We start from the raw sequence: 25,533 nt of genomic DNA, 5'->3' as shown, positions 1-25,533 counted from the left end.
CCGTTCCAGTGCCAGGCTCCCGCTGCAATCCCAGTGCCAGCCGCGAGCCCCGGTGCCCAAAATGCCCGCGGGGGCCCGCGAGGGGCCACAGCCGCCAGCTCCGGTAGCCAAACCCCGCTCTCCACCCCCCGCTCCCCCCGGCCCCGGTGGCCGTTCCCGACCCGCGGGGGGAGCGGCGGGGGCGGCCCCGGTGCGGCGGCGGCGGCGGGGCCGGGACCGGGGCAGGACCCGGGAGCGGAAGGGGAGGAGGACGGGGAGGAGCATCCAGGGCGGCCACCGCGGCAGCGGCTGAACTTTGCTCTTTCACGGGAGGCGGGGAGAGCCCCGGGGCTCGGCGGAGCCGGTCCCGCCGCACCCGCAGCCGCACCGGGACCGGGCTGCGAGCGGCGGCGGGGCCCGGAGGGGTGAGGGCGCACCGGGGCAGCGCCTCCCCCTCCCTCCTCCTCCTCCTCATCCTCCTCCTCTCCTCCTCCTCCTCCTCCTCCTCCTCCTTCCAGCCGGTGCCGCGGAGCGGAGGAACCACCGGGGGCGGGAGCGGCCCCCGCATGCGGCCGGTGCCCGCGGGGGGATGCGCCGCGCCCCGGCCCCGCCGCCGCAAAGTTTCCGCGGGGCCCGCGCCGTGAACCGCGGCGGGGAGGACGAGGACGACGACGACGACGAGGAGGAGGAGAAGAAGAAGAAGAAGAAGAAGAAATCCCTGAGCCAAAACGCGTCCCTGGACTAAAGCGCTACGAAGCAGCAGCGCGGACCAACCCCCTCCCTCCCCCACCCCCACCCCCCCCCAAAAAAAAAAAACCCCAACAACCCCCAAAAAAACCCTCAAAGCAAAAAACAACCCAACCAAAAACCCCAAGCCCAGAGCGGCGCGCGGTGCTTTTTTTTTTTTTTTTTTTTTTTTTTTTTTTTTTTTCCTCCTTTTGGCTGCCCAAAACTTACGGAACTCGCCGCGGCACCGGGCGGCTCCGCTCGATGCGGCGGCGCTGAGCCCCGCGGAGCCATGGCCATGGTGGCCGGCGCTTGGGGCGAGCCCAACGGAGGCGGCGGAGGCGGCGGAGGAGGAGGAGGAGGAGGAGGAGGAGGAGGCGGCGGAGGGGAGGAGGCGGCGTCCCCCGCGGGCGGCGGCAGCGACGCGGAGCACGGCGAGGAGGAACGGGCCGGGGCGGCCGCCGTGGACTGCGTGGTGTGCGGGGACAAGTCGAGCGGGAAGCACTACGGGGTGTTCACCTGCGAGGGCTGCAAGAGCTTCTTCAAGCGCAGCATCCGCAGGAATCTCAGCTACACCTGCAGGTAACGGCGCCCGGGGCACCGGGGAGGGGAACCGGGGCATCGGGGAGGGGAACCGGGACATCGGGGAGGGGAACCGGAGAGGCTCCGGGGCATCGGGGAGGGGAACCGGAGAGGCTCCGGGGCATCGGGGAGGGGAACCGGAGAGGTTCTGGGCATCGGGGAGGGGAACCGGAGAGGTTCTGGGCATCGGGGAGGGGAACCGGAGAGGTTCTGGGCATTGGGGAGGGGAACCGGAGAGGCTCCGGGCATCGGAGAGGGGAACCGGAGAGGCTCCGGGGCATCGGGGAGGGGAACCGGAGAGGTTCTGGGCATCGGGGAGGGGAACCGGAGAGGCTCCGGGGCATTGGGGAGGGGAACCGGAGAGGTTCTGGGCATTGGGGAGGGGAACCGGAGAGGCCCCGGAAGGGCCTGGGGGGAAACCGGGGAAAGGAGCCGGGGGGAGCCGCGGTGACCTCGGTGCTGGCCCGGTTGGGGCGGCGTGGTGGCCTCGGTGTGGGAGCAGTGGGGTGGGCAGATGGGGGTGCCCCAGTAGAAACCAGTGGGTTCCAGTGCGGCCCGAGGGTGCCCCAGTAGAAACCAGCGATCCCCAGTGCAGCTCGAGGGTGCCCCAGTACAAACCAGTGCAGCTCGAGGGTGCCCCAGTACAAACCAGCGATCCCCAGTGCAGCTCGAGGGTGCCCCAGTACAAACCAGTGCAGCTCGAGGGTGCCCCAGTACAAACCAGCGATCCCCAGTGCAGCTCGAGGGTGCCCCAGTACAAACCAGTGCAGCTCGAGGGTGCCCCAGTACAAACCAGTGCAGCTCAAAGGTCCCCCAGTAGAAACCAGTGGGTTCCAGTGCAGCTCGAGGGTGCCCCAGTACAAACCAGTGCAGCTCAAAGGTCCCCCAGTAGAAACCAGTGGGTTCCAGTCCAGCACAGCGGTGCCCCAGTACAAACCAGTGCAGTTCGAGGGTGCCCCAGTAGAAACCAGTGGGTTCCAGTGCAGCCCGAGGGTACCCCAGTAGAAACCAGTGGGTTCCAGTGCAGCTCGAGGGTGCCCCAGTACAAACCAGTGCAGTTCGAGGGTGCCCCAGTAGAAACCAGTGGGTTCCAGTGCAGCTCGAGGGTGCCCCAGTACAAACCAGTGCAGCACGCCGGTGCCCCAGTGTAAATTAAGGGTCCCCAGTGCAGCACGAGAGTCCCCCAGTACAAACCAGTGGCTCCCAGTACAGCTCGAGGGTCAGCCGGTACAAATCAGTGGCTCCCAGTGCAAATTAGGGGTCTCCAGTGTAGCAGGGGGGTGTCCCAGTACAAACCAGTGGCTCCCAGTACAGCTCGAGGTCGCCCAGTACAAACCAGTGGCTCCCAGTAGGGTACAGGCGTCTCCTGGTGCAGCACAGGCATTGCCCAGTACAGGCCGGGCGTTCCCAGTACAGCACAGGGATCCCTCCCAGTTCAGCCCAGTGGCTCCCAGCTCAGCACGGGGATCCCTCCCAGTACAGCACAACCATCCCCCAGTCCATCCCAGTATCTCCCAGTCTGGCCCAGGGATCCCCCCCACCCAGTTCATCCCAGGGATCCCTCCCAGTCCATCCCAGTATCTCCCAGTTCATCCCAGGGATTCCCCCCAGTCCATCCCAGGATCTCCCAGTCTGGCCCAGGGATTCCCCCCAGTTCAGCCCAGTGTCCCCCAGTCCATCCCAGTATCCCCCAGTCCAGCACTGGTTTCTCCCCCGGCCGCCCCCATTCCCAGCATTCCTGGTCCATCCCAGGGCCGCATTCCCGGTCCATTCCCAGTCCATTCCCAGTCCATTCCCGGTCCATTCCCAGTCCATTCCCGGTGTTCCCAGTCCATTCCCGGTATTCCCGGTCCATCCCAGGGCTGCATTCCCGGTCCATTCCCGGTCCATTCCCAGTCCATTCCCGGTGTTCCCGGTATTCCCGGTCCATTCCCGGTCCATCCCAGGGCTGCATTCCCGGTCCATTCCCAGTGTTCCCAGTCCATTCCCGGTGTTCCCGGGGCCGCTGTCCGGATCCCGCCATCCCCGTGACTCACCCCGGGCACGGCCGCGGGCGCCGGGATCAGCCGGGAGCCGCTGGAATGCCGGGAACGGGGATCACCGGGATCCGGGTCAATACTGGGATCCTCGGGATACCGGGACCCGCTGGAATACCGGGAGCGGGGATCTGCTGGGGATACCGGGATCCGGGTCAATACCGGGATACCGGGAGCAGGGAGCCGCTGGAATGCCGGGATCCGCTGGAATCCCAGGATCCGCTGGAATCCCGGGAGCAGGGATCCGTGAGGATGCCCTCTCCCCCGCCCCCCGCACATCCGGGAGCACCGGGATGTGACTCCCGGCGAGTTGGGAGCTGCCGGAACCTCCGGAATTCCCTGGCTCTGGAATGCGGGCGGCACACGGGGATCGGGAGAGCCCAAATCCCAGCGGGCTGTTCCCGGAGAGGGGAATTCCCGCTTCCAGCGGCGCTTCCCGAACTTCTGAGGGTCCCCGTTGCCTCATCCCGGCTGAGGAAGAGCGAAGGGATTTTTTTGGGGAGGAGGGAAAAGGATCGGGAATCATCTGGGAGCCGTTTGGGCGGCCTGGATCCGTCCGCTCCCGGCTGGGATCCGCTCCCGGTTCCGATCCCGGCTGGGATCCGCTCCCGGTTCCGATCCCGGCTGGGATCAGCTCCCGGTTCCGATCCCGGCTGGGATCCGCTCCCGGCTCCGATCCCGGCTGGGATCCGCTCCCGGTTCCGATCCCGGCTGGGATCCGCTCCCGGCTCCGCTCCCGGCTGGAATCAGCTCCCGGTTCCGCTCCCGGCTGGGATCCGCTCCCGGCTCCGCTCCCGGTTCCGATCCCGGCTGGGATCCGCTCCCGGCTCCGCTCCCGGCTCCGATCCCCTCCCGGTCCTACCCCGGGACCCTCGGGATCCTTCCCCATATTCCCAAAATCCCGGCAGCGCCTCCGATCCTTCCCTGTGGATGCGGCCCTGCCTCAGTTTCCCCGCTGGATCCGCCGGGATTAAACGCTTGGAAACCGGAGGGGGGGAGGTTTTAAGGAATTCCACATTCCCGGAACAACGGGAAAAGCTGGAGCAAATCCCTGGGAGGACAGAGAGAGGGGTGACAGCAGCAGGATCACGCCGGGATTTGGGATATTCCAGGATTTTGGTTTTTGGTTTGGTTTTTTTTTTTTCCTTTTCTTTAAAAAAAAGCCAGGAAGTGACTTGGGAATTGTTGGCTTTTCCAAGTGGGAAGAGGGGTCGGGAACAAAGCTCCAGGATCCCACTTTTGTTCCGGCAATCAAAAGCGGCCCCGAGCCCCCGCTGGCGCTCATTTGCATATTCCAAGTGCCTCGGCCTCACTTTAATTCCCGCTCTCGCTAATTACCCGCCCTAATTAAGTAATTAGCACAGCCCGGGCCTTTTGGAGCTTCCCAAATTTCCCGGCTCGCTGCCGCCTTTTCCGTTGGAAAAGTCGCGAGGGGATTTTTTGGGGAGGTTTTGCCAGGGCTGCGGGAGGGGGTTCGGGTGTCGGGAAAGATCCGGGAGGAATTTTGGGAGCTTTTCCCGATATTCCAAGGCCACAATTGGGAACATCCAGGTGATTTTATCCATTGGAAAAAATCTGCGATGGATTTTGGGAGCTTTTCCCAATGTTCCACGACCACATTCAGGATCATCCAGGTGGTTTTGTCCATTGGAAAAAATCTGGGATGAATTTTGGGGGAGCTTTTCCCACTGCTCCAAAACCACAATCAGGGTCCCCAGGTGGATTCATCCATTGGAAAAAATCTGGGATGAATTTTGGGAGCTTTTCCTGATATTTCAAGACCACGATCGGGGTCTCCAGGTGGATTCATCCATTGGAAAAAATCTGGGATGAATTTTGGGAGCTTCTCCCGATATTCCAAGGCCACAATTGGGATCAACCAGATGATTTTATCCATTGGAAAAAATCTGGGATGAATTTTGGGAGCTTTTCCCACTGCTCCAAGGCCACAATTGGGAACATCCAGGTGATTTTATCCATTGGAAAAAAATCCAGGATGAATTTTGGGAGCTTTTCCTGATATTCCAAGGCCACAACTGGGGTCTCCAGGTGGATTCATCCATTGGAAAAAATCCGGGATGGATTTTGGGAGCTTTTCCCGATATTCCAAGGCCACAATTGGGATCAACCAGACGATTTTATCCATTGGAAAAAATCTGGGATGAATTTTGGGAGCTTTTCCCGATATTCCAAGGCCATGGTGGGAATCATCCAGGCGGATTTTATGCATTGGAAAAAATCCAGGATGAATTTTGGGAGCTTTTCCTGATATTCCAAGACCATGATCGGGGTCTCCAGGTGGATTCATCCATTGGAAAAAATCCAGGATGAATTTTGGGAGCTTTTCCCGATGCTCCACGACCACATTCAGGATCATCCAGGTGATTTTATCCATTGGAAAAAATCCGGGATAAATTTTGGGGGCTTTTCCCACTGCTCCAAAACCACAGTCGGGGTCCCCAGGTGGATTCATCCGTTGGAAAAAATCTGGGATGAATTTTGGGAGCTTTTCCTGATATTCCAAGACCCCAATTGGGATCATCCAGGTGATTTTATCCATTGGAAAAAAACTGGGATGAAATCTGGGAGCTTTTCCTGATATTCCAATGCCGTGGTGGGAATCATCCAGGTGGATTCATCCACTGGAAAAAATCTGGGATAATTTTGGGAGCTTTTCCCGATGCTCCAAAACCACAATCAGGGTCCCCAGGTGGATTCAGCCATTGGAAAAAAATCAGGGATGAATTTTGGGAGCTTTTCCCAATGTTCCATGACCACATTCAGGATCATCCAGGTGGTTTTGTCCATTGGAAAAAATCTGGGATGAATTTTGGGGGAGCTTTTCCCACTGCTCCAAAACCACAATCAGGGTCCCCAGGTGGATTCATCCATTGGAAAAAATCCGGGATGGATTTTGGGAGCTTTTCCCGATATTCCAAGGCCACAATTGGGATCAACCAGACGATTTTATCCATTGGAAAAAATCTGGGATGAATTTTGGGAGCTTTTCCCACTGCTCCAAGGCCACAATTGGGAACATCCAGGTGATTTTATCCATTGGAAAAAAATCCAGGATGAATTTTGGGAGCTTTTCCTGATATTCCAAGGCCACAACTGGGGTCTCCAGGTGGATTCATCCATTGGAAAAAATCCGGGATGGATTTTGGGAGCTTTTCCCGATATTCCAAGGCCACAATTGGGATCAACCAGATGATTTTATCCATTGGAAAAAATCTGGGATGAATTTTGGGAGCTTTTCCCGATATTCCAAGGCCATGGTGGGAATCATCCAGGCGGATTTTATGCATTGGAAAAAATCCAGGATGAATTTTGGGAGCTTTTCCTGATATTCCAAGACCATGATCGGGGTCTCCAGGTGGATTCATCCATTGGAAAAAATCAGGGATAAATTTTGGGAGCTTTTCCTGATGCTCCAAGGCTGTGGTGGGAATCACCCAGGGGAATTCATCCATTGGAAAAAATCCAGGATGAATTTTGGGAGCTTTTCCCGATGCTCCACGACCACATTCAGGATCATCCAGGTGATTTTATCCATTGGAAAAAATCCGGGATTAATTTTGGGGGCTTTTCCCACTGCTCCAAAACCACAGTCGGGGTCCCCAGGTGGATTCATCCATTGGAAAAAATCTGGGATGAATTTTGGGAGCTTTTCCTGATATTCCAAGACCCCAATTGGGATCATCCAGGTGATTTTATCCATTGGAAAAAATCTGGGATGAAATTTGGGAGCTTTTCCTGCTGCTCCACGACCACATTCAGGATCATCCAGGTGATTTCATCCCTTGGAAAAAAATCCAGGATAAATTCTGGGAGCTTTTCCCCCTCTCCGAGCCCTTCCCGAGCCCTTCCTGAGGCCTTTCCCGGCAATGAAGATGTCAGGGCTGCTCCGCTCCACGCTTTTCATCGGGAGCACGTTCCCGGCCGCAGCGGGGATGTTCGGGATGAATTAATTCCCTGCCAATCCCCGCCGGCCTCGCCTCCAGAGCCGTGTCGGGATTCGGGGAGATCCATGTCGGGATTGTGGGAAATCCATGTCAGGATTGCGGGAAATCCGTGTCAGGGTTGTGGGAGATCCGTGTCAGGGTTGTGGGAAATCCGTGTCGGGATTTGGGGAGATCCGTGTCGGGATTCCCGGAGATCCGTGTCGGGATTGCGGGAGATCCGTGTCGGGATTTGGGGAGATCCGTGCCGGGATTTGGGGAGATCCGTGTCGGGATTGCGGGAGATCCGTGTCGGGATTCCCGGAGATCCGTGTCGGGATTGCGGGAGATCCGTGTCGGGATTGTGGGAGATCCGTGTCGGGATTGAGGGAGATCCGTGTCGGGATTGCGGGAGATCCGTGTCGGGATTCCTGGAGATCCGTGTCGGGATTGCGGGAAATCCGTGTCGGGATTCCCAGAGATCCGTGTCGGGATTTGGGGAGATCCATGTCGGGATTTGGGGAGATCCGTGTCGGGATTTGGGGAGATCCGTGTCGGGATTGCGGGAAATCCGTGTCGGGATTTGGGGAGATCCGTGTCGGGATTGCGGGAGATCCATGTCGGGATTCCCAGAGATCCATGTCGGGATTGTGGGAGATCCGTGTCGGGATTGCGGGAGATCCGTGTCGGGATTCCCGGAGATCCGTGTCGGGATTGCGGGAGATCCATGTCGGGATTGCGGGAGATCCGTGTCGGGATTTGGGGAGATCCGTGTCGGGATTGCGGGAGATCCGTGTCGGGATTGCGGGAGATCCGTGTCGGGATTTGGGGAGATCCGTGTCGGGATTCCCGGAGATCCGTGTCGGGATTCCCGGAGATCCGTGTCGGGATTTGGGGAGATCCGTGTCGGGATTGAGGGAGATCCGTGTCGGGATTTGGGGAGATCCGTGTCGGGATTTGGGGAGATCCATGTCGGGATTGTGGGGGATCCATGTCGGGATTGCGGGAGATCCCTGTCGGGATTTGGGGAGATCCATGTCGGGATTTGGGGAGATCCGTGTTGGGATTGAGGGAGATCCGTGTCGGGATTTGGGGAGATCCGTGTCGGGATTTGGGGAAATCCGTGTCGGGATTCCCGGAGATCCGTGTGGGGATTGCGGGAGATCCATGTCGGGATTGCGGCAGATCCGTGTCGGGATTCCCGGAGATCCGTGTCGGGATTGAGGGAGATCCGTGTCGGGATTGTGGGAGATCCGTGTCGGGATTGCGGGAAATCCGTGTCGGGATTGTGGGAGATCCGTGTCGGGATTCCCAGAAATCCGTGTCGGGATTGTGGGAGATCCGTGTCGGGACTCCCGGAGATCCGTGTCGGGATTTGGGGAGATCCATGTCGGGATTGCGGGAGATCCGTGTCGGGATTTGGGGAGATCCATGTCGGGATTCCCGGAGATCCGTGTCGGGATTCCCGGAGATCCGTGTCGGGATTGCGGGAGATCCGTGTCGGGATTCCCGGAGATCCGTGTCGGGATTTGGGGAGATCCGTGTCGGGATTTGGGGAGATCCGTGTCGGGATTGCGGGAGATCCGTGTCGGGATTCCCGGAGATCCGTGTCGGGATTCCGGGAGATCCGTGTCGGGATTGCGGGAGATCCGTGTCGGGATTTGGGGAGATCCGTGTCGGGATTGCGGGAGATTCGTGTCGGGATTGCGGGAAATCCGTGTCGGGATTTGGGGAGATCCGTGTCGGGATTGCGGGAGATCCATGTCGGGATTCCCAGAGATCCATGTCGGGATTTTGGGAGATCCGTGTCGGGATTGCGGGAGATCCGTGTCGGGATTCCCGGAGATCCGTGTCGGGATTGCGGGAGATCCATGTCGGGATTGCGGGAGATCCGTGTCGGGATTTGGGGAGATCCGTGTCGGGATTCGGGGAGATCCGTGTCGGGATTCCCGGAGATCCGTGTCGGGATTTGGGGAGATCCGTGTCGGGATTTAGGGAGATCCGTCTCGGGATTCGGGGAGATCCGTGTCGGGATTCCCGGAGATCCGTGTCGGGATTTGGGGAGATCCGTGTCGGGATTCCCGGAGATCCGTGTCGGGATTCCCGGAGATCCGTGTCGGGATTGAGGGAGATCCGTGTCGGGATTGAGGGAGATCCGTGTCGGGATTCCCGGAGATCCGTGTCGGGATTGAGGGAGATCCGTGTCGGGATTGCGGGAGATCCGTGTCGGGATTTGGGGAGATCCGTGTCGGGATTTGGGGAGATCCGTGTCGGGATTCCCAGAGATCCGTGTCGGGATTGCGGGAGATCCGTGTCGGGATTTGGGGAGATCCGTGTCGGGATTTGGGGAGATCCGTGTCGGGATTTGGGGAGATCCGTGTCGGGATTTGGGGAGATCCGTGTGGGGATTTGGGGAGATCCGTGTCGGGATTCCCGGAGATCCGTGTCGGGATTGTGGGAGATCCATGTCGGGATTTGGGGAGATCCGTGTCGGGATTGCGGGAGATCCGTGTCGGGATTTGGGGAGATCCGTGTCGGGATTTGGGGAGATCCGTGTCGGGATTTGGGGAGATCCGTGTCGGGATTTGGGGAGATCCGTGTGGGGATTTGGGGAGATCCGTGTCGGGATTCCCGGAGATCCGTGTCGGGATTGTGGGAGATCCATGTCGGGATTTGGGGAGATCCGTGTCGGGATTGCGGGAAATCCGTGTCGGGATTTGGGGAGATCCGTGTCGGGATTTGGGGAGATCCGTGTCGGGATTCCCGGAGATCCATGTCGGGATTGCGGGAGATCCCTGTCGGGATTTGGGGAGATCCATGTCGGGATTGTGGGAGATCCGTGTCGGGATTGTGGGAGATCCGTGTCGGGATTTGGGGAGATCCGTGTCGGGATTTGGGGAGATCCGTGTCGGGATTCCCAGAGATCCGTGTCGGGATTCCCAGAGATCCGTGTCGGGATTCCCGGAGATCCGTGTCGGGATTCCCGGAGATCCGTGTCGGGATTCCCGGAGATCCGTGTCGGGATTTGGGGAGATCCGTGTCGGGATTTGGGGAGATCCGTGTCGGGATTTGGGGAGATCCGTGTCGGGATTCCCGGAGATCCGTGTCGGGATTTGGGGAGATCCGTGTCGGGATTTGGGGAGATCCGTGTCGGGATTCCCGGAGATCCCTGTCGGGATTCCCGCGGCTCCCGGAGCTTCCCGCCCGCCTTTATCCCAAATTCATCCCAAATTCCCTTTTCCCGCCCCACTTCCCGCCGGGCAGGGATTTCCTGCTGCATTCCTGGGATGGGGCCCCCTCCCCTCCTGGAAAATGGGATTTGGGGGGGGTGGAGTTGGGAATTCCGTGTGGGAATGGCAGCCAGGACCCCTTTTCCAGGGATTTGGGGGAATTTTGGGATGAATCCATGAGCCAGGACCCCTTTTCCAGGGATTTTGGGAATTTTGGGATGAATCTGGGAGCCAGGACCCCTTTTCCAGGGATTTTGGGATGAATCCGGGAGCCAGAACCCTTTTTCCAGGGATTTTTGGGAATTTTGGGTTGAATCCATGAGCCAGGACCCCTTTTCCAGGGATTTTTGGGAATTTTGGGATGAATCTGGGAGCCAGGACCCCTTTTCCAGGGATTTTGGGAATTTTGGGATGAATCCATGAGCCAGGACCCCTTTTCCAGGGATTTTGGGATTTTTGGGATGAATCCATGAGCCAGGACCCCTTTTCCAGGGATTTTGGGATGAATCCGGGAGCCAGGACCCCTTTTCCAGGGATTTTTGGGATGAATCCATGAGCCAGGACCCCTTTTCCAGGGATTTTTGGGATGAATCCGGGAGCCAGGACCCCTTTTCCAGGGATTTTTGGGATGAATCCATGAGCCAGGACCCCTTTTCCAGGGATTTTGGGATGAATCCGGGAGCCAGGACCCCTTTTCCAGGGATTTTTGGGATGAATCCATGAGCCAGGACCCCTTTTCCAGGGATTTTGGGAATTTGGGGATGAATCCATGAGCCAGGACCCCTTTTCCAGAGATTTTTGGGATGAATCCATGAGCCAGGACCCCTTTTTCAGGGATTTTGGGATGAATCCATGAGCCAGGACCCCTTTTCCAGGGATTTTGGGAATTTGGGGATGAATCCATGAGCCAGGACCCCTTTTCCAGAGATTTTTGGGATGAATCCATGAGCCAGGACCCCTTTTCCAGGGATTTTTGGGAATTTCAGGAAGATCCCTCTATCCCAGCATCCCAGAGGATTTCAGCCCCAACCCCGCAGGAAATTCCTGGAATTCCTTGGAATTCCAAACACATCCAACCCAGCACTGGGGAAAACCCACGGGATCGCCAAGGATTCAATCCCAAGAGTTTTCCCACTTTTCCAGAGCGATGGAATCCCAGAAACCTCCGTTCCCATCAAATCCCGGAGAGCAAACGCAGGAAGGGGCTGGAGGAATTCGGGGAAATCAGGAATTGCCGGGATGAAGGGAGGGGGGATCTCATTCCCGGGAATTCCGGCTGATCCCGGTGCTTCCCGCAGATCCAACCGGGATTGCCAGATCGACCAACACCACCGCAACCAATGCCAGTACTGCCGCCTCAAGAAGTGCTTCCGAGTGGGAATGAGGAAGGAAGGTATGGAAAAAATTCCCGAGGGATCCCGAGCAATCCTGGGAATCGCCGTTTCCGGCCCCCAAACCCCCGTTTTTCCCGCTTTTTTTAGGGATTTTTAGGGGTTTTCCCTCCTTTTTGAGCGCTCCGAGCTCGCCTGGAGTTGGGGTTGGGTTTGGGGGATCTGAGGGATTCCTGGATCTGTGGGAATCCCAAAATTTGTTCCCTGTTCTGGGAGGCGTGGGGGTGGAAATCCCGAAGGATTCTTGGGATGTGGGGTTGAGGATGAGGGGGTTGTCCTGAAAATCCTGGGGTTAGCCTGAAAATCCTGGGGTTATTCCCAAAAATCCGGGGTTTATCCCAAAAATCCTGGGTTTATCCTGAAAATTATCCCGAAAATCCTGGGTTTATCCCAAAAATCCTGGGTTTATCCTGAAAATTATCCCGAAAATCCGGGGTTTATTCCCGAAAATCCGGGGTTTATTCCCAAAAATCCGGGGTTTATCCTCAAAAATCCGGGGTTTATCCCGAAAATCCGGGGTTTATCCCAAAAATCCTGGGTTTATCCTGAAAATTATCCCGAAAATCCGGGGTTTATCCCGAAAATCCTGGGTTTATCCTGAAAATTATCCCGAAAATCCGGGGTTTATTCCCAAAAATCCGGGGTTTATCCTCAAAAATCCGGGGTTTATCCCCGAAAATCCTGGGTTTATCCTGAAAATTCTGGGTTTATCCCAAAAGTTATCCCGAAAATCCTGGGTTTATCCCAAAAATCCGGGGTTTATTCCCAAAAATCCGGGGTTTATCCTGAAAATCCTGGGTTTATCCTCGAAAATTATCCTGAAAAATCCTGGGTTTATCCTGAAAATCCTGGGTTTATTCCCAAAAATCCTGGGTTTATCCCAAAAATCCTGGGTTTATCCCCGAAAATCCTGGGTTTATCCTGAAAATTATCCCGAAAATCCTGGGTTTATCCCCGAAAATCCTGGGTTTATTCTCAAAATTCCTGGGTTTATCCTGAAAATCCTGGGTTTATTCCCAAAAATCCGGGGTTTATCCCAAAAATCCTGGGTTTATCCCGAAAATCCTGGGTTAATCCTGAAAATTATCCTGAAAATCCTGGGTTTATCCCTGAAAATCCCAGATTTACACCCAAATCCTCAGGTTTATCCCTAAAAATCTTGGCTTTATCCCTAAAACCCCAGGTTTATCCAAAATTCCCAGGTTTATCCCTAGAAGTCCTAGGTTTATCCCCCAAAATTCCCATCTTTATCCCAAAATTCCCATTTTTATCCCCTAAAATTCCCAGGTTTATCCCTAAAAATCCCAGGTTTATGCCTAAAAATCCCAGGTTTATTTTATCCCCAAATCCCCAGGTTTGTCCCCAAAATTCCCAGGTTTATCCCTAAAAATCCCAGGTTTATCCCAAAAATCCCGGGTTTATCCCCAAAAATCCCGGGTTTATCCCTAAAAATCCCAGGTTTATCCCAAAAATTCCCAGGTTTATCCCCAAAAATCCCAGGTTTATCCCCAAATTCCCAGGTTTATCCCCAAATTCCCAGGTTTATCCCCCTAATTCTGAGGTTTATCCCCAAAAATCCCAGGTTTATCCCCAAAAATCCCAGGTTTATCCCTAAAAATCCCAGGTTTTTCCCAAAAATCCCAGGTTTATCCCCAAAATTCCCAGGTTTATCCCTAAAAATCCCGGGTTTATCCCAAAAATCCCGGGTTTATCCCAAAAATCCCGGGTTTATCCCCAAAAATCCCGGGTTTATCCCTAAAAATCCCAGGTTTATCCCAAAAATTCCCAGGTTTATCCCCAAATTCCCAGGTTTATCCCCAAAAATCCCAGGTTTATCCCCAAATTCCCAGGTTTATCCCCAAAAATCCCGGGTTTATCCCCAAATTCCCAGGTTTATCCCCCTAATTCTGAGGTTTATCCCCAAAAATCCCAGGTTTATCCCCCAAAATCCCAGGTTTATCCCTAAAAATCCCAGGTTTTTCCCAAAAATCCCAGGTTTATCCCCAAAATTCCCAGGTTTATCCCAAAAATCCCGGGTTTATCCCAAAAATCCCGGGTTTATCCCCAAAAATCCCGGGTTTATCCCTAAAAATCCCAGGTTCATCCCAAAATTCCCAGGTTTATCCCCAAAAATCCCGGGTTTATCCCTAAAAATCCCAGGTTCATCCCAAAATTCCCAGGTTTATCCCTAAAAATCCCAGATTTATGCCTAAAAATCCCAGATTTATCCCCAAATTCCCAGGTTTATCCCCAAAAATCCCGGGTTTATCCCTAAAAATCCCAGGTTTATCCCAAAATTCCGGGATGATTTTGGGGACGTTTCCCTGCTGCCGGAATTCTCCGTTCCACAACCGCTGGCAAAGCTCCGTGGGACGCCCAAAACCTCGGGGGGTCGGGATGAAGATCCCGTGGGATTCTGTGGGATCGGGATGAAGATCCCGTAGGATTCTGTGGGGTTGGGATGAAGATCCCGTAGGATTCTGTGGGATCGGGATGAAGATCCCGTAGGATTCTGTGGGGTTGGGATGAAGATCCCGTAGGATTCTGTGGGATTGGGATGAAGATCCTGTGGGATTCTGTGGGGTTGGGATGAAGATCCCGTAGGATTCTGTGGGATCGGGATGAAGATCCCGTAGGATTCTGTGGGATCGGGATGAAGATCCCGTGGGATCTGGATCTGTGGGGTCGGGATGAAGATCCCGTGGGATTCTGTGGGGTCGGGATGAAGATCCCGTAGGATTCTGTGGGGTTGGGATGAAGATCCTGTAGGATCTGGATCTGTGGGGTCAGGATGAAGATCCAGCGGGATCCCTGTGGGATTGGGATGAAGATCCCATAGGATTCTGTGGGATTGGGATGAAGATCCCGTAGGATTCTGTGAGGTTGGGATGAAGATCCCATAGGATTCTGTGGGGTCGGGATGAAGATCCCGTAGGATTCTGTGGGATCGGGATGAAGATCCCGTAGGATTCTGTGGGATCGGGATGAAGATCCTGTAGGATTCTTTGGGATCGGGATGAAGATCCCGTAGGATTCTGTGGGGTCGGGATGAAGATCCCGTAGGATTCTGTGGGATTGGGATGAAGATCCCGTAGGATTCTGTGGGGTCGGGATGAAGATCCCGTAGGATTCTGTGGGATTGGGATGAAGATCCCGTAGGATTCTGTGAGGTTGGGATGAAGATCCTGTAGGATCTGGATCTGTGGGGTCAGGATGAAGATCCAGCAGGATCCCTGTGGGATTGGGATGATGATCCCATAGGACTCTGTGGGGTTGGGATGAAGATCCAGCAGGATCTGGATCTATGGGGTCGGGATGAAGATCCCGTAGGATTCTGTGGGGTCGGGATGAAGATCCTGTAGGATTCTGTGGGATTGGGATGAAGATCCCGTAGGATTCTGTGGGATTGGGATGAAGATCCCGTAGGATTCTGTGGGGTTGGGATGAAGATCCCGTGGGATTCTGTGGGGTTGGGATGAAGATCCAGCAGGATCTGGATCTATGGGGTCGGGATGAAGATCCCGTAGGATTCTGTGGGGTTGGGATGAAGATCCCGTAGGATTCTGTGGGATTGGGCTTTTCCTGGTGCTCCAAGCCCGGGATCGGGGTCATCCATTGGGAAAGATCTGGGATGAGCTTCGGGAGCTTTTCCTGGTGCTCCAAGCCCACGATCAGGACCATCCATCGGGAAAGATCTGGGATGATTTTTGGGGAGCTTTTCCTGCTGCTCCAAGACCGGGATCATCCATTGGGAAAGATCTGGGATGAGCTTCGGGAGCTTTTCCTGGTGCTCCAAGCCCGGGATCAGGGTCATCCATCGGGATAGGTTTGGGATGAGTTTGGGGAGCTTTTCCTGCTGCTCCAAGACCAGGATCAGGGTCATCCATTGGGAAAGATCTGGAATGATTTTGGGGGAGCTTTTCCTGGTGCTCCAAGACCAGGATCGGGGTCATCCATCGGGATAGGTTTGGGATGAGTTTGGGGAGCTTTTCCTGGTGCTCCAAGCCCGGGATCGGGGTCATCCATCGGGAATGATCTGGGATGATTTTTGGGGAGCTTTTCCTGCTGCTCCAAGACCGGGATCATCCATTGGGAAAGATCTGGGATGAGTTTGGGGAGCTTTTCCTGCTGCTCCAAGCCCACGATCAGGACCATCCATTGGGAAAGATCTGGGATGATTTTGGGGGAGCTTTTCCTGGTGCTCCAAGACCAGGATCGGGGTCATCCATCGGAATAGGTTTGGGATGAGTTTGGGGAGCTTTTCCTGGTGCTCCAAGCCTGGGATCGGGGTCATCCATCGGGAATGATCTGGGATGATTTTTGGGGAGCTTTTCCTGGTGCTCCAAGACCAGGATCGGGGTCATCCATCGGGATAGGTTTGGGATGAGTTTGGGGAGCTTTTCCTGCTGCTCCAAGACCGGGATCATCCATTGGGAAAGATCTGGGATGAGCTTCGGGAGCTTTTCCTGGTGCTCCAATCCCGGGATCGGGGTCATCCATTGGGAAAGGTTTGGGATGATTTTGGGGGAGCTTTTCCTGGTGCTCCAAGACCGGGATCATCCATCGGGAATGATCTGGAATGATTTTGGGGAGCTTTTCCTGGTGCTCCAAGCCCACGATCAGGACCATCCATCGGGAAAGATCTGGGATGATTTTTGGGGAGCTTTTCCTGGTGCTCCAAGACCAGGATCGGGGTCATCCATCGGGATAGGTTTGGGATGATTTTGGGGAGCTTTTCCTGCTGCTCCAAGCCCCCGATTGGGGTTCTTGGGAATGCTCCGAGGTGCTTTTGGGGAGCTTTCCCCCATACCCCAAGGTCACGATGGGGCTCACCCGGCCGCGTTTGTGCTCTCGCCCCGCAGCCGTGCAGCGGGGCCGCATCCCGCCCAGCCACTCCAGCAGCAGCCCCAACCCCATTCCCAGCGGCGAATACTTCAACGGGCAGCCGGTGTCGGAGCTCATTTCCCAACTCCTCCGCGCTGAGCCGTACCCGGCCGCCCGCTACGGCTCCCAGTACGCCCAGCAGGGCAGCGTGATGGGCATCGACAACATCTGCGAGCTGGCCGCCCGCTTGCTCTTCAGCACCGTGGAGTGGGCCCGGAACATTCCCTTCTTCCCGGAGCTTCCCGTCTCCGACCAAGTGGCGCTGCTGCGGCTGAGCTGGAGCGAGCTCTTCGTGCTCAACGCGGCGCAGTCGGCGCTGCCGCTGCACATGGCGCCGCTGCTGGCGGCCGCCGGCTTCCACGCCTCGCCCATGTCGGCCGAGAGGGTCGTGTCCTTCATGGATCAGATCCGCGTTTTCCAGGAGCAGGTGGAGAAGCTCAACCGGCTGCAGGTGGATTCGGCCGAGTACAGCTGCCTCAAGGCCATCGCGCTCTTCACGCCCGGTAGGGGTTGGGGTCTTCAGCTGCAATGAGGTGGGAGGGGGTTTTTCTGGGTTTTTCTGAGGGTTTAAGGTCGCAGGAATGAGCAGGGAGAGGTTTTTCTGGGTTTTTCTGTGGGTTTGGGGTCTTGGGAATGAGTAGGGAGGAGTTTTTCTGGGTTTTTCCAGGTTTTCCTGACGGCTCCTGAGGGTTTGGGATCGATCTAGAGGTGGGAATGAGTAGGGAGAGGTTTTCCTGGATTTTTCCGAGGGTTTGGGGTCTTGGGAATGAGTGCAAAGAGGTTATCCCAGGTTTTTCCAAGAGTTTGGCGGCTCGGGAATGAGTAGGGAGAGGTTTTTCTGGGTTTTTCTGAGGGTTTAAGGTTGCAGGAATGAGCAGGGAGAGGTTTTTCTGGGTTTTTCCAGGATTTCCTGACGGCTCCTGAGGGTTTGGGATCGATCTAGAGGTGGGAATGAGTAGGGAGAGGTTGTGCCAGGTTTTTCTGAGGGTTTGGGGTCTTGGGAATGAGTGCGAAGAGGTTATCCCAGGTTTTTCCAAGAGTTTGGCGGCTCGGGAATGAGTAGGGAGAGGTTTTTCTGGGTTTTCCCAAGGGTTTGGGGTCTTGGAAATGAGGAGGGAGAGGTTGTGCCAGGTTTTTCCAGGTTTTCCCGATGGCTCCCGAGAGTTTGGGGTCAATCTAGAGTTGGGAATGAGCAGGAAGAGGTTGGTCCGGGTTTTCCTGAGGACTTGGGGGGTTGGGAATGAGCAGGGAGGGTTTTTTCTGGGTTTTTCTGAGGGTTTAAGGTCGCAGGAATGAGCAGGGAGAGGTTTTTCTGGGTTTTTCCAGGTTTTCCCGATGGCTCCCAAGGGTTTGGGATCGATCTAGAGGTGGGAATGAGTAGGGAGAGGTTGTGCCAGGTTTTTCCGAGGGTTTGGGGTCTTGGGAATGAGTAGGGAGGAGTTTTTCTGGGTTTTTCCAGGTTTTCCTGACGGCTCCCGAGTGTTTGGGATTGATCCAGAGGTGGGAATGAGTAGGGAGAGGTTTTCCTGGATTTTTCTGAGGGTTTGGGGTCTTGGAAATGAGGAGGGAGAGGTTGTGCCAGGTTTTTCCGAGGGTTTGGGGTCTTGGGAGTGAGTAGGGAGAGGTTTTTCTGGGTTTTTCTGAGGGTTTAAGGTTGCAGGAATGAGCAGGGAGAGGTTTTTCTGGGTTTTTCCAGGATTTCCTGACGGCTCCTGAGGGTTTGGGATCGATCTAGAGGTGGGAATGAGTAGGGAGAGGTTTTCCTGGATTTTTCTGAGGGTTTGGGGTCTTGGGAATGAGTGCGAAGAGGTTATCCCAGGTTTTTCCAAGAGTTTGGCGGCTCGGGAGTGAGTAGGGAGAGGTTTTTCTGGGTTTTTCTGTGGGTTTGGGGGGGTTGGGAATGAGTAGGGAGAGGTTTTTCTGGGTTTTTCCAGGTTTTCCTGACGGCTCCTGAGGGTTTGGGATCGATCTAGAGGTGGGAATGAGTAGGGAGAGGTTGTGCCAGGTTTTTCCGAGGGTTTGGGGTCTTGGGAATGAGTAGGGAGGAGTTTTTCTGGGTTTTTCCAGGTTTTCCTGACGGCTCCCGAGTGTTTGGGATTGATCCAGAGGTGGGAATGAGTAGGGAGGGGTTTTTCTGGGTTTTTCTGAGGGTTTAAGGTCGTAGGAATGAGTAGGGAGAGGTTTTTCTGGGTTTTTCCAGGATTTCCTGACGGCTCCTGAGGGTTTGGGATCGATCTAGAGGTGGGAATGAGTAGGGAGAGGTTGTGCCAGGTTTTTCTGAGGGTTTGGGGTCTTGGGAATGAGTGGGAAGAGGTTATCCCAGGTTTTTCCAAGAGTTTGGCGGCTCGGGAATGAGTAGGGAGAGGTTTTTCTGGGTTTTTCCAGGTTTTCCCGATGGCTCCCAAGGGTTTGGGATCGATCTAGAGGTGGGAATGAGTAGGGAGAGGTTGTGCCAGGTTTTTCCGAGGGTTTGGGGTCTTGGGAATGAGTAGGGAGGAGTTTTTCTGGGTTTTTCCAGGTTTTCCTGACGGCTCCTGAGGGTTTGGGATCGATCTAGAGGTGGGAATGAGTAGGGAGAGGTTTTCCTGGATTTTTCTGAGGGTTTTGGGGGGGTTGGGAATGAGTGGGGAGAGGTTTTTCTGGGTTTTTCCAGGATTTCCTGACGGCTCCTGAGGGTTTGGGATCGATCTAGAGGTGGGAATGAGTAGGGAGAGGTTTTCCTGGATTTTTCTGAGGGTTTGGGGTCTTGGAAATGAGGAGGGAGAGGTTGTGCCAGGTTTTTCCAAGGGTTTGGGGTCTTGGGAGTGAGTAGGGAGAGGTTTTTCTGGGTTTTTCTGAGGGTTTAAGGTTGCAGGAATGAGCAGGGAGAGGTTTTTCTGGGTTTTTCCAGGATTTCCTGACGGCTCCTGAGGGTTTGGGATCGATCTAGAGGTGGGAATGAGTAGGGAGAGGTTGTGCCAGGTTTTTCTGAGGGTTTGGGGTCTTGGAAATGAGGAGGGAGAGGTTGTGCCAGGTTTTTCCGAGGGTTTGGGGTCTTGGGAGTGAGTAGGGAGAGGTTTTTCTGGGTTTTTCTGAGGGTTTAAGGTCGCAGGAATGAGCAGGGAGAGGTTTTTCTGGGTTTTTCCAGGTTTTCCCGATGGCTCCCAAGGGTTTGGGATCGATCTAGAGGTGGGAATGAGTAGGGAGAGGTTGTGCCAGGTTTTTCCGAGGGTTTGGGGTCTTGGGAATGAGTAGGGAGGAGTTTTTCTGGGTTTTTCTGAGGGTTTAAGGTTGCAGGAATGAGCAGGGAGAGGTTTTCCTGGATTTTTCTGAGGGTTTTGGGGGGGTTGGGAATGAGCGGGGAGAGGTTTTTCTGGGTTTTTCCAGGATTTCCTGATGGCTCCCGAGGGTTTGGGATCGATCCAGAGGTGGGAATGAGTAGGGAGAGGTTTTTCTGGGTTTTTCTGAGGGTTTGGGGTCTTGGGAATGAGCAGGGAGAGGTTGGGCCGGGTTTTCCTGAGGACTTGGGGGGTTGGGAATGAGTAGGGAGGGGTTTTTCTGGGTTTTTCCAGTTTTTCCCGATGGCTCCCAAGGGTTTGGGATCGATCTAGAGGTGGAAATGAGTAGGGAGAGGTTGTGCCAGGCTTTTCTGAGGGTTTGGGGTCTTGGGAATGAGCAGGGAGAGGCTGTTCCGCATTATCCTGGACCAGTTCCTGCTTTTCCTCCCATATCCAGGGATCCCTCCCTGGGAATGAGCCCTTGGCACGAACCCAAACATCCTGCCCCGTCCATCCCTCCATGGACCCATCCATGGATCCATCCCTGGATCCATCCATCCCTCCATCCCTCCATCCATCCATCCCTCCATCCATCCATCCCTCCATCCATCCCTCCATCCATCCATCCATCCATCCATCCCTCCATCCATCCCTCCATCCCTCCATCCCTCCCTCCATCCATCCCTCCATCCATCCATCCCTCCATCCCTCCATCCATCCCTCCATCCCTCCCTCCATCCATCCATCCCTCCCTCCATCCATCCATCCATCCCTCCCTCCATCCATCCCTCCCTCCATCCCTCCCTCCATCCATCCCTCCATCCATCCATCCCTCCATCCCTCCATCCATCCCTCCATCCATCCATCCCTCCCTCCATCCCTCCCTCCCTCCCTCCCTCCATCCATCCACCCATCCATCCATCCATCCATCCATCCCTCCATCCCTCCCTCCCTCACCTCATCCCACACCAGAAACAACCAACCTCCCACTTCAGGACATTCCCTACAGATTCCAGGATTCCTCCAACCTCCATCCCATTCCTTCCTCAGACGCCTGCGGCTTATCCGACCCTGCCCACGTGGAGAACCTCCAGGAGAAGGCTCAGGTGGCGCTGACGGAATACGTGCGATCCCAATACCCATCCCAACCCCAACGCTTCGGGAGGCTCCTGCTGCGGCTCCCGGCGCTCCGAGCCGTTCCCGCCGCCCTCATATCCCAACTTTTCTTCATGAGGCTCGTCGGGAAAACTCCCATCGAGACGCTGATCCGGGACATGCTGCTGTCCGGGAGCACCTTCAACTGGCCCTACGGGACCGGACAATAGGGACGGACGCTCCGGAGGAGGGTGGGGGAGGGAAGGAAAATATCCCGGGAATGCTCCATGTGGATTCCCCGAACTGCTGCCTCCGGAGTTCGTCCCGTTCCCACAGGAATGGGGATGCTCCCTCTGGGATTCACCCTAAAATGTTGTGGGGTTGTCCCCAAAAGTTTTGGGTTCCCGGCATTGTCCCTAAAAGTTTTGGGATCACAGCGTTGGCGCCAGAAGTTGTGGGGTTGTCCACAAAGGTTTTGGGGTCCTGGTGTTGTCACTGGAAGTTTTGAGGTCCCAGCGTTGTCCCCCGAAGTTATGGGGTCATCCCTGAAAGTTTTGGGGTCCTGGCGTTGTCCCCAAAAGTTTTGGCATCGCAGGGTTGTCACCAGAAGTTTTGGGGTCCCGGCATTATCCCCAAAAGTTATGGGGTCGTCTCTGAAAGTTTTGGGGTCCTGGCGTTGTCCCCAAAATTTTGGGGTCCTGGAGTTGTTGCCAAAAGTTGTGGGGTTGTCCCTGAAAGTTTTGGAGTCCTGGCGTTGTCCCCAAAAGTTTTGGGGTCCCAGGGTTGTCCCCAAAATTATGGGGTCATCCCTGAAAGTTTTGGGGTCCTGGTGTTGTCCCCAAAATTTTGGGGTCCCGGCATTGTCACCAGAAGTTTTGGGGTCCCTGCGTTGTCCCCAAAAGTTATGGGGTTGTCCCTGAAAGTTTTGGAGTCCTGGTGTTGTCACCAGAAAGTTTTGGGGTCCCGGCATTGTCACCAAAAGTTATGGGGTCGTCCCTGAAAGTTTTGGGGTCCTGGTGTTGTCCCCGAAATTTTGGGGTCCTGGGGTTGTCCCTGAAAGTTTTGGAGTCCCGGCGTTATCCCCAAAAGTTATGGGGTCGTCCCTGAAAGTTTTGGAGTCCTGGTGTTGTCCCCAAAATTTTGGGGTCCCGGCATTGTCACCAGAAGTTTTGGGGTTCCCACATTGTCCCCAAAACTTTTGGGGTCCTGTCATTGTCGCCGGAAGTTTTGGGGTGCCGCCGTTGTTGCCGAATCTGTGGGCTCGCCCTAAATCCGAAGGTTCTCCCAGTTGGAATCTGGACTGATCCCATCCCTGGGGAGCTTCCCGACCTTCCGGGCACCCCTTGGGGACATCGGGGTGTCCCCAGGGTGGCTCTGTCCCCCCCTGGCAGCCCCGGGAAGGGCGATCCCGCTCTTTTATCCCCGGATTCCGGAGGTTGGGAAGCGTGGCCGGGTGTCCCTGAGGTGTCCCCTGAGCACCCAGGGGTGTCCCTAAGGAGGGAGGGGACCCCAGGGGTGTCCCTAAGGGTGAGAGGGGACACGGAGAGGGGACAGAGGCACCCAGGGGTGTCCCCAAGGAGGGGGATGGGACAGAGGCACCCAGGGGTGTCCCCAAGGAGGGGGAGGGGACAGAGCCACCCATGGGTGTCCCCAAGGGTGGAGAGGGGACAGAGGCACCCAGGGGTGTCCCCAAGGGTGAGAGGGGACAGAGGCACCCAGGGGTGTCCCCAAGGAAGGAGAGGGGACACAGAGAGGGGACAAAGCCACCCAAGGGTGTCCCCAAGGAGGGGGATGGGACAGAGGCACCCATGGGTGTCCCCAAGGAGGGAGAGGGGACAGAGGCACCCATGGGTGTCCCCAAGGGTGGAGAGGGGACACGGAGAGGGGACAGAGCCACCCAGGGGTGTCCCCAAGGAGGGGGATGGGACAGAGGCACCCATGGGTGTCCCCAAGGAAGGAGAAGGGACAGAGGCACCCATGGGTGTCCCCAAGGGTGGAGAGGGGACACGGAGAGGGGACAGAGCCACCCAGGGGTGTCCCCAAGGAGGGAGAGGGGACAAAGCCACCCAAGGGTGTCCCCAAGGAGGGGGAGGGGACACGGAGAGGGGACAGAGCCACCCAAGGGTGTCCCCAAGGAGGGAGAGGGGACAGAAGCACCCAAGGGTGTCCCCAAGGAGGGGGAGGGGACAGAGGCACCCAGGGGTGTCCCCAAGGAAGGAGAAGGGACAGAGGCACCCAGGGGTGTCCCCAGGGTGTCCCCAAGGAAGGAGGGGACACCCAGCACCCACCCCCCAGGGCTGTCCCCTCCTGGTTGGCGCCGGGGTGAGCCGCGATTCTTTGGGATTTTGGGGGGATTTTGGGGGGATTTGGGGGGATTTTGGGGACCGTTCGCGGCCGATGGAATCCTCGCTCCGCCCTAGGACCCCGTTAATTAACGCCAATTAAAGCCGTTTCCTACAACCCCCGCGGCTCCGCAGCGAGTCGGGATTTGGGATCCGCTGGAAAAACGGGAATGGGGGAGGCCGGCGTGGGGGGGGTGATGCCACCCCAAAAATAGGAGAGGTCCACAAAAATCCCCCAAATTTGGGGGGTTTTGGGGGGTAGGGGGAGGAGAAAATGGGGATTTCAGGGGTTCTGCTCCCGTTTTGGGGTTTTTTTTGGGAATAAATCCGGCTGGGAAGAGCTGGAGCAGCGGGATGGGGGAAATTTGGGATTTGGGGGGGGGGGTTTGGGGTTTTTCTTCCCAAGGTGAAGGGATTTGGGGCTGCTTTTCCTGAGTTTGGGGGGGGTTTTGGGGTTTTCCTTCCAAATTTGGAGGGATTTGGGATTTCTCTGCCAAGGTTTGTGGGGATTTTGGGGTTTTTATTGCCAAGGAGGGGGAATTTGGGATTTTTCTCCCAAGGTTTGGGGGGATTTTGGGGTTTTTATTGCCAAGGAGGGGGAATTTGGGATTTTTCTCCCATGGTTTGTGGGGATTTTGGGGTTTTTATTGCCAAGGAGGGGGAATTTGGGATTTCTCTGCCAAGGTTTGTGGGGATTTGGGGTTTTTATTGCCAAGGAGGGGGGATTTGGGATTTCTCTCCCAAGGTTTGTGGGGATTTGGGGTTTTTATTCCCAAGGAGGGGGGATTTGGGATTTTTCTCCCAAGGTTTGTGGGGATTTTGGGGTTTTTATTGCCAAGGAGGGGGAATTTGGGATTTTTCTCCCAAGGTTTGTGGGGATTTAGGGTTTTTATTCCCAAGGAGGGGGAATTTGGGATTTTTCTCCCAAGGTTTGTGGGGATTTGGGGGTTTTTATTCCCAAGGAAGGGGGATTTGGGATTTTTCTCCCAAGGTTTGTGGGGATTTGGGGTTTTTATTGCCAAGGAGGGAGGATTTGGGATTTCTCTGCCAAGGTTTGTGCGGATTTGGGGTTTTTATTGCCAAGGAGGGGGAATTTGGGATTTCTCTGCCAAGGTTTGTGCGGATTTGGGGTTTTTATTGCCAAGGAGGGGGAATTTGGGATTTCTCTGCCAAGGTTTGTGGGGATTTGGGGTTTTTATTGCCAAGGAGGGAGGATTTGGGATTTTTCTCCCAAGGTTTGGGGGGATTTGGGGTTTTTATTGCCAAGGAGGGAGGATTTGGGATTTTTCTCCCAAGGTTTGGGGGGATTTGGGGTTTTTATTGCCAAGGAGGGAGGATTTGGGATTTTTCTCCCAAGGTTTGGGGGGATTTGGGGTTTTTATTGCCAAGGAGGGGGAATTTGGGATTTCTCTGCCAAGGTTTGTGGGGATTTGGGGTTTTTATTGCCAAGGAGGGAGGATTTGGGATTTTTCTCCCAAGGTTTGGGGGGATTTGGGGTTTTTATTGCCAAGGAGGGGGAATTTGGGATTTCTCTGCCAAGGTTTGTGGGGATTTGGGGTTTTTATTGCCAGGGAGGGAGGATTTGGGATTTTTCTCCCAAGGTTTGTGGGGATTTGGGGTTTTTATTGCCAAGGAGGGAGGATTTGGGATTTCTCTGCCAAGGTTTGTGGGGATTTGGGGTTTTTATTGCCAAGGAGGGGGAATTTGGGATTTTTCTCCCAAGGTTTGTGGGGATTTGGGGTTTTTATTGCCAAGGAGGGAGGATTTGGGATTTTTCTCCCAAGGTTTGTGGGGATTTGGGGTTTTTATTGCCAAGGAGGGAGGATTTGGGATTTCTCTCCCAAGGTTTGTGGGGATTTGGGGTTTTTATTGCCAAGGAGGGGGAATTTGGGATTTCTCTGCCAAGGTTTGGGGGGATTTGGGGTTTTTATTCCCAAGGAGGGGGAATTTGGGATTTCTCTGCCAAGGTTTGTGGGGATTTGGGGTTTTTATTCCCAAGGAGGGAGGATTTGGGATTTTTCTCCCAAGGTTTGGGGGGATTTGGGGTTTTTATTCCCAAGGAGGGGGAAT

General features: G+C 55.4%; 1 protein-coding gene across 1 annotated transcript; it reads left to right on the top strand.

The window, feature by feature from the left end:
* Positions 1-997: 997 nt before the first annotated feature.
* On the top strand, positions 998-22,238 carry NR2F6 (nuclear receptor subfamily 2 group F member 6; the record flags this gene model as incomplete). Its single annotated transcript, XM_082297931.1, has 4 exons — positions 998-1,287; positions 11,793-11,887; positions 16,748-17,272; positions 21,077-22,238. The coding sequence occupies 4 exons, from the start codon at positions 998-1,000 to the stop codon at positions 21,349-21,351; spliced, it is 1,185 nt and encodes a 394-aa protein (XP_082154057.1). The 3' UTR covers positions 21,352-22,238.
* Between the last annotated feature and the right edge of the window lie 3,295 nt (positions 22,239-25,533).

Source organism: Coloeus monedula, assembly GCF_965178545.1.
Source record: "Coloeus monedula genome assembly, chromosome: 27".
Lineage (NCBI taxonomy): Eukaryota > Metazoa > Chordata > Aves > Passeriformes > Corvidae > Coloeus > Coloeus monedula.
The sequence above is the reverse complement of the archived record's forward strand: the minus strand, read 5'-3'. Positions and strand labels throughout refer to the sequence as shown.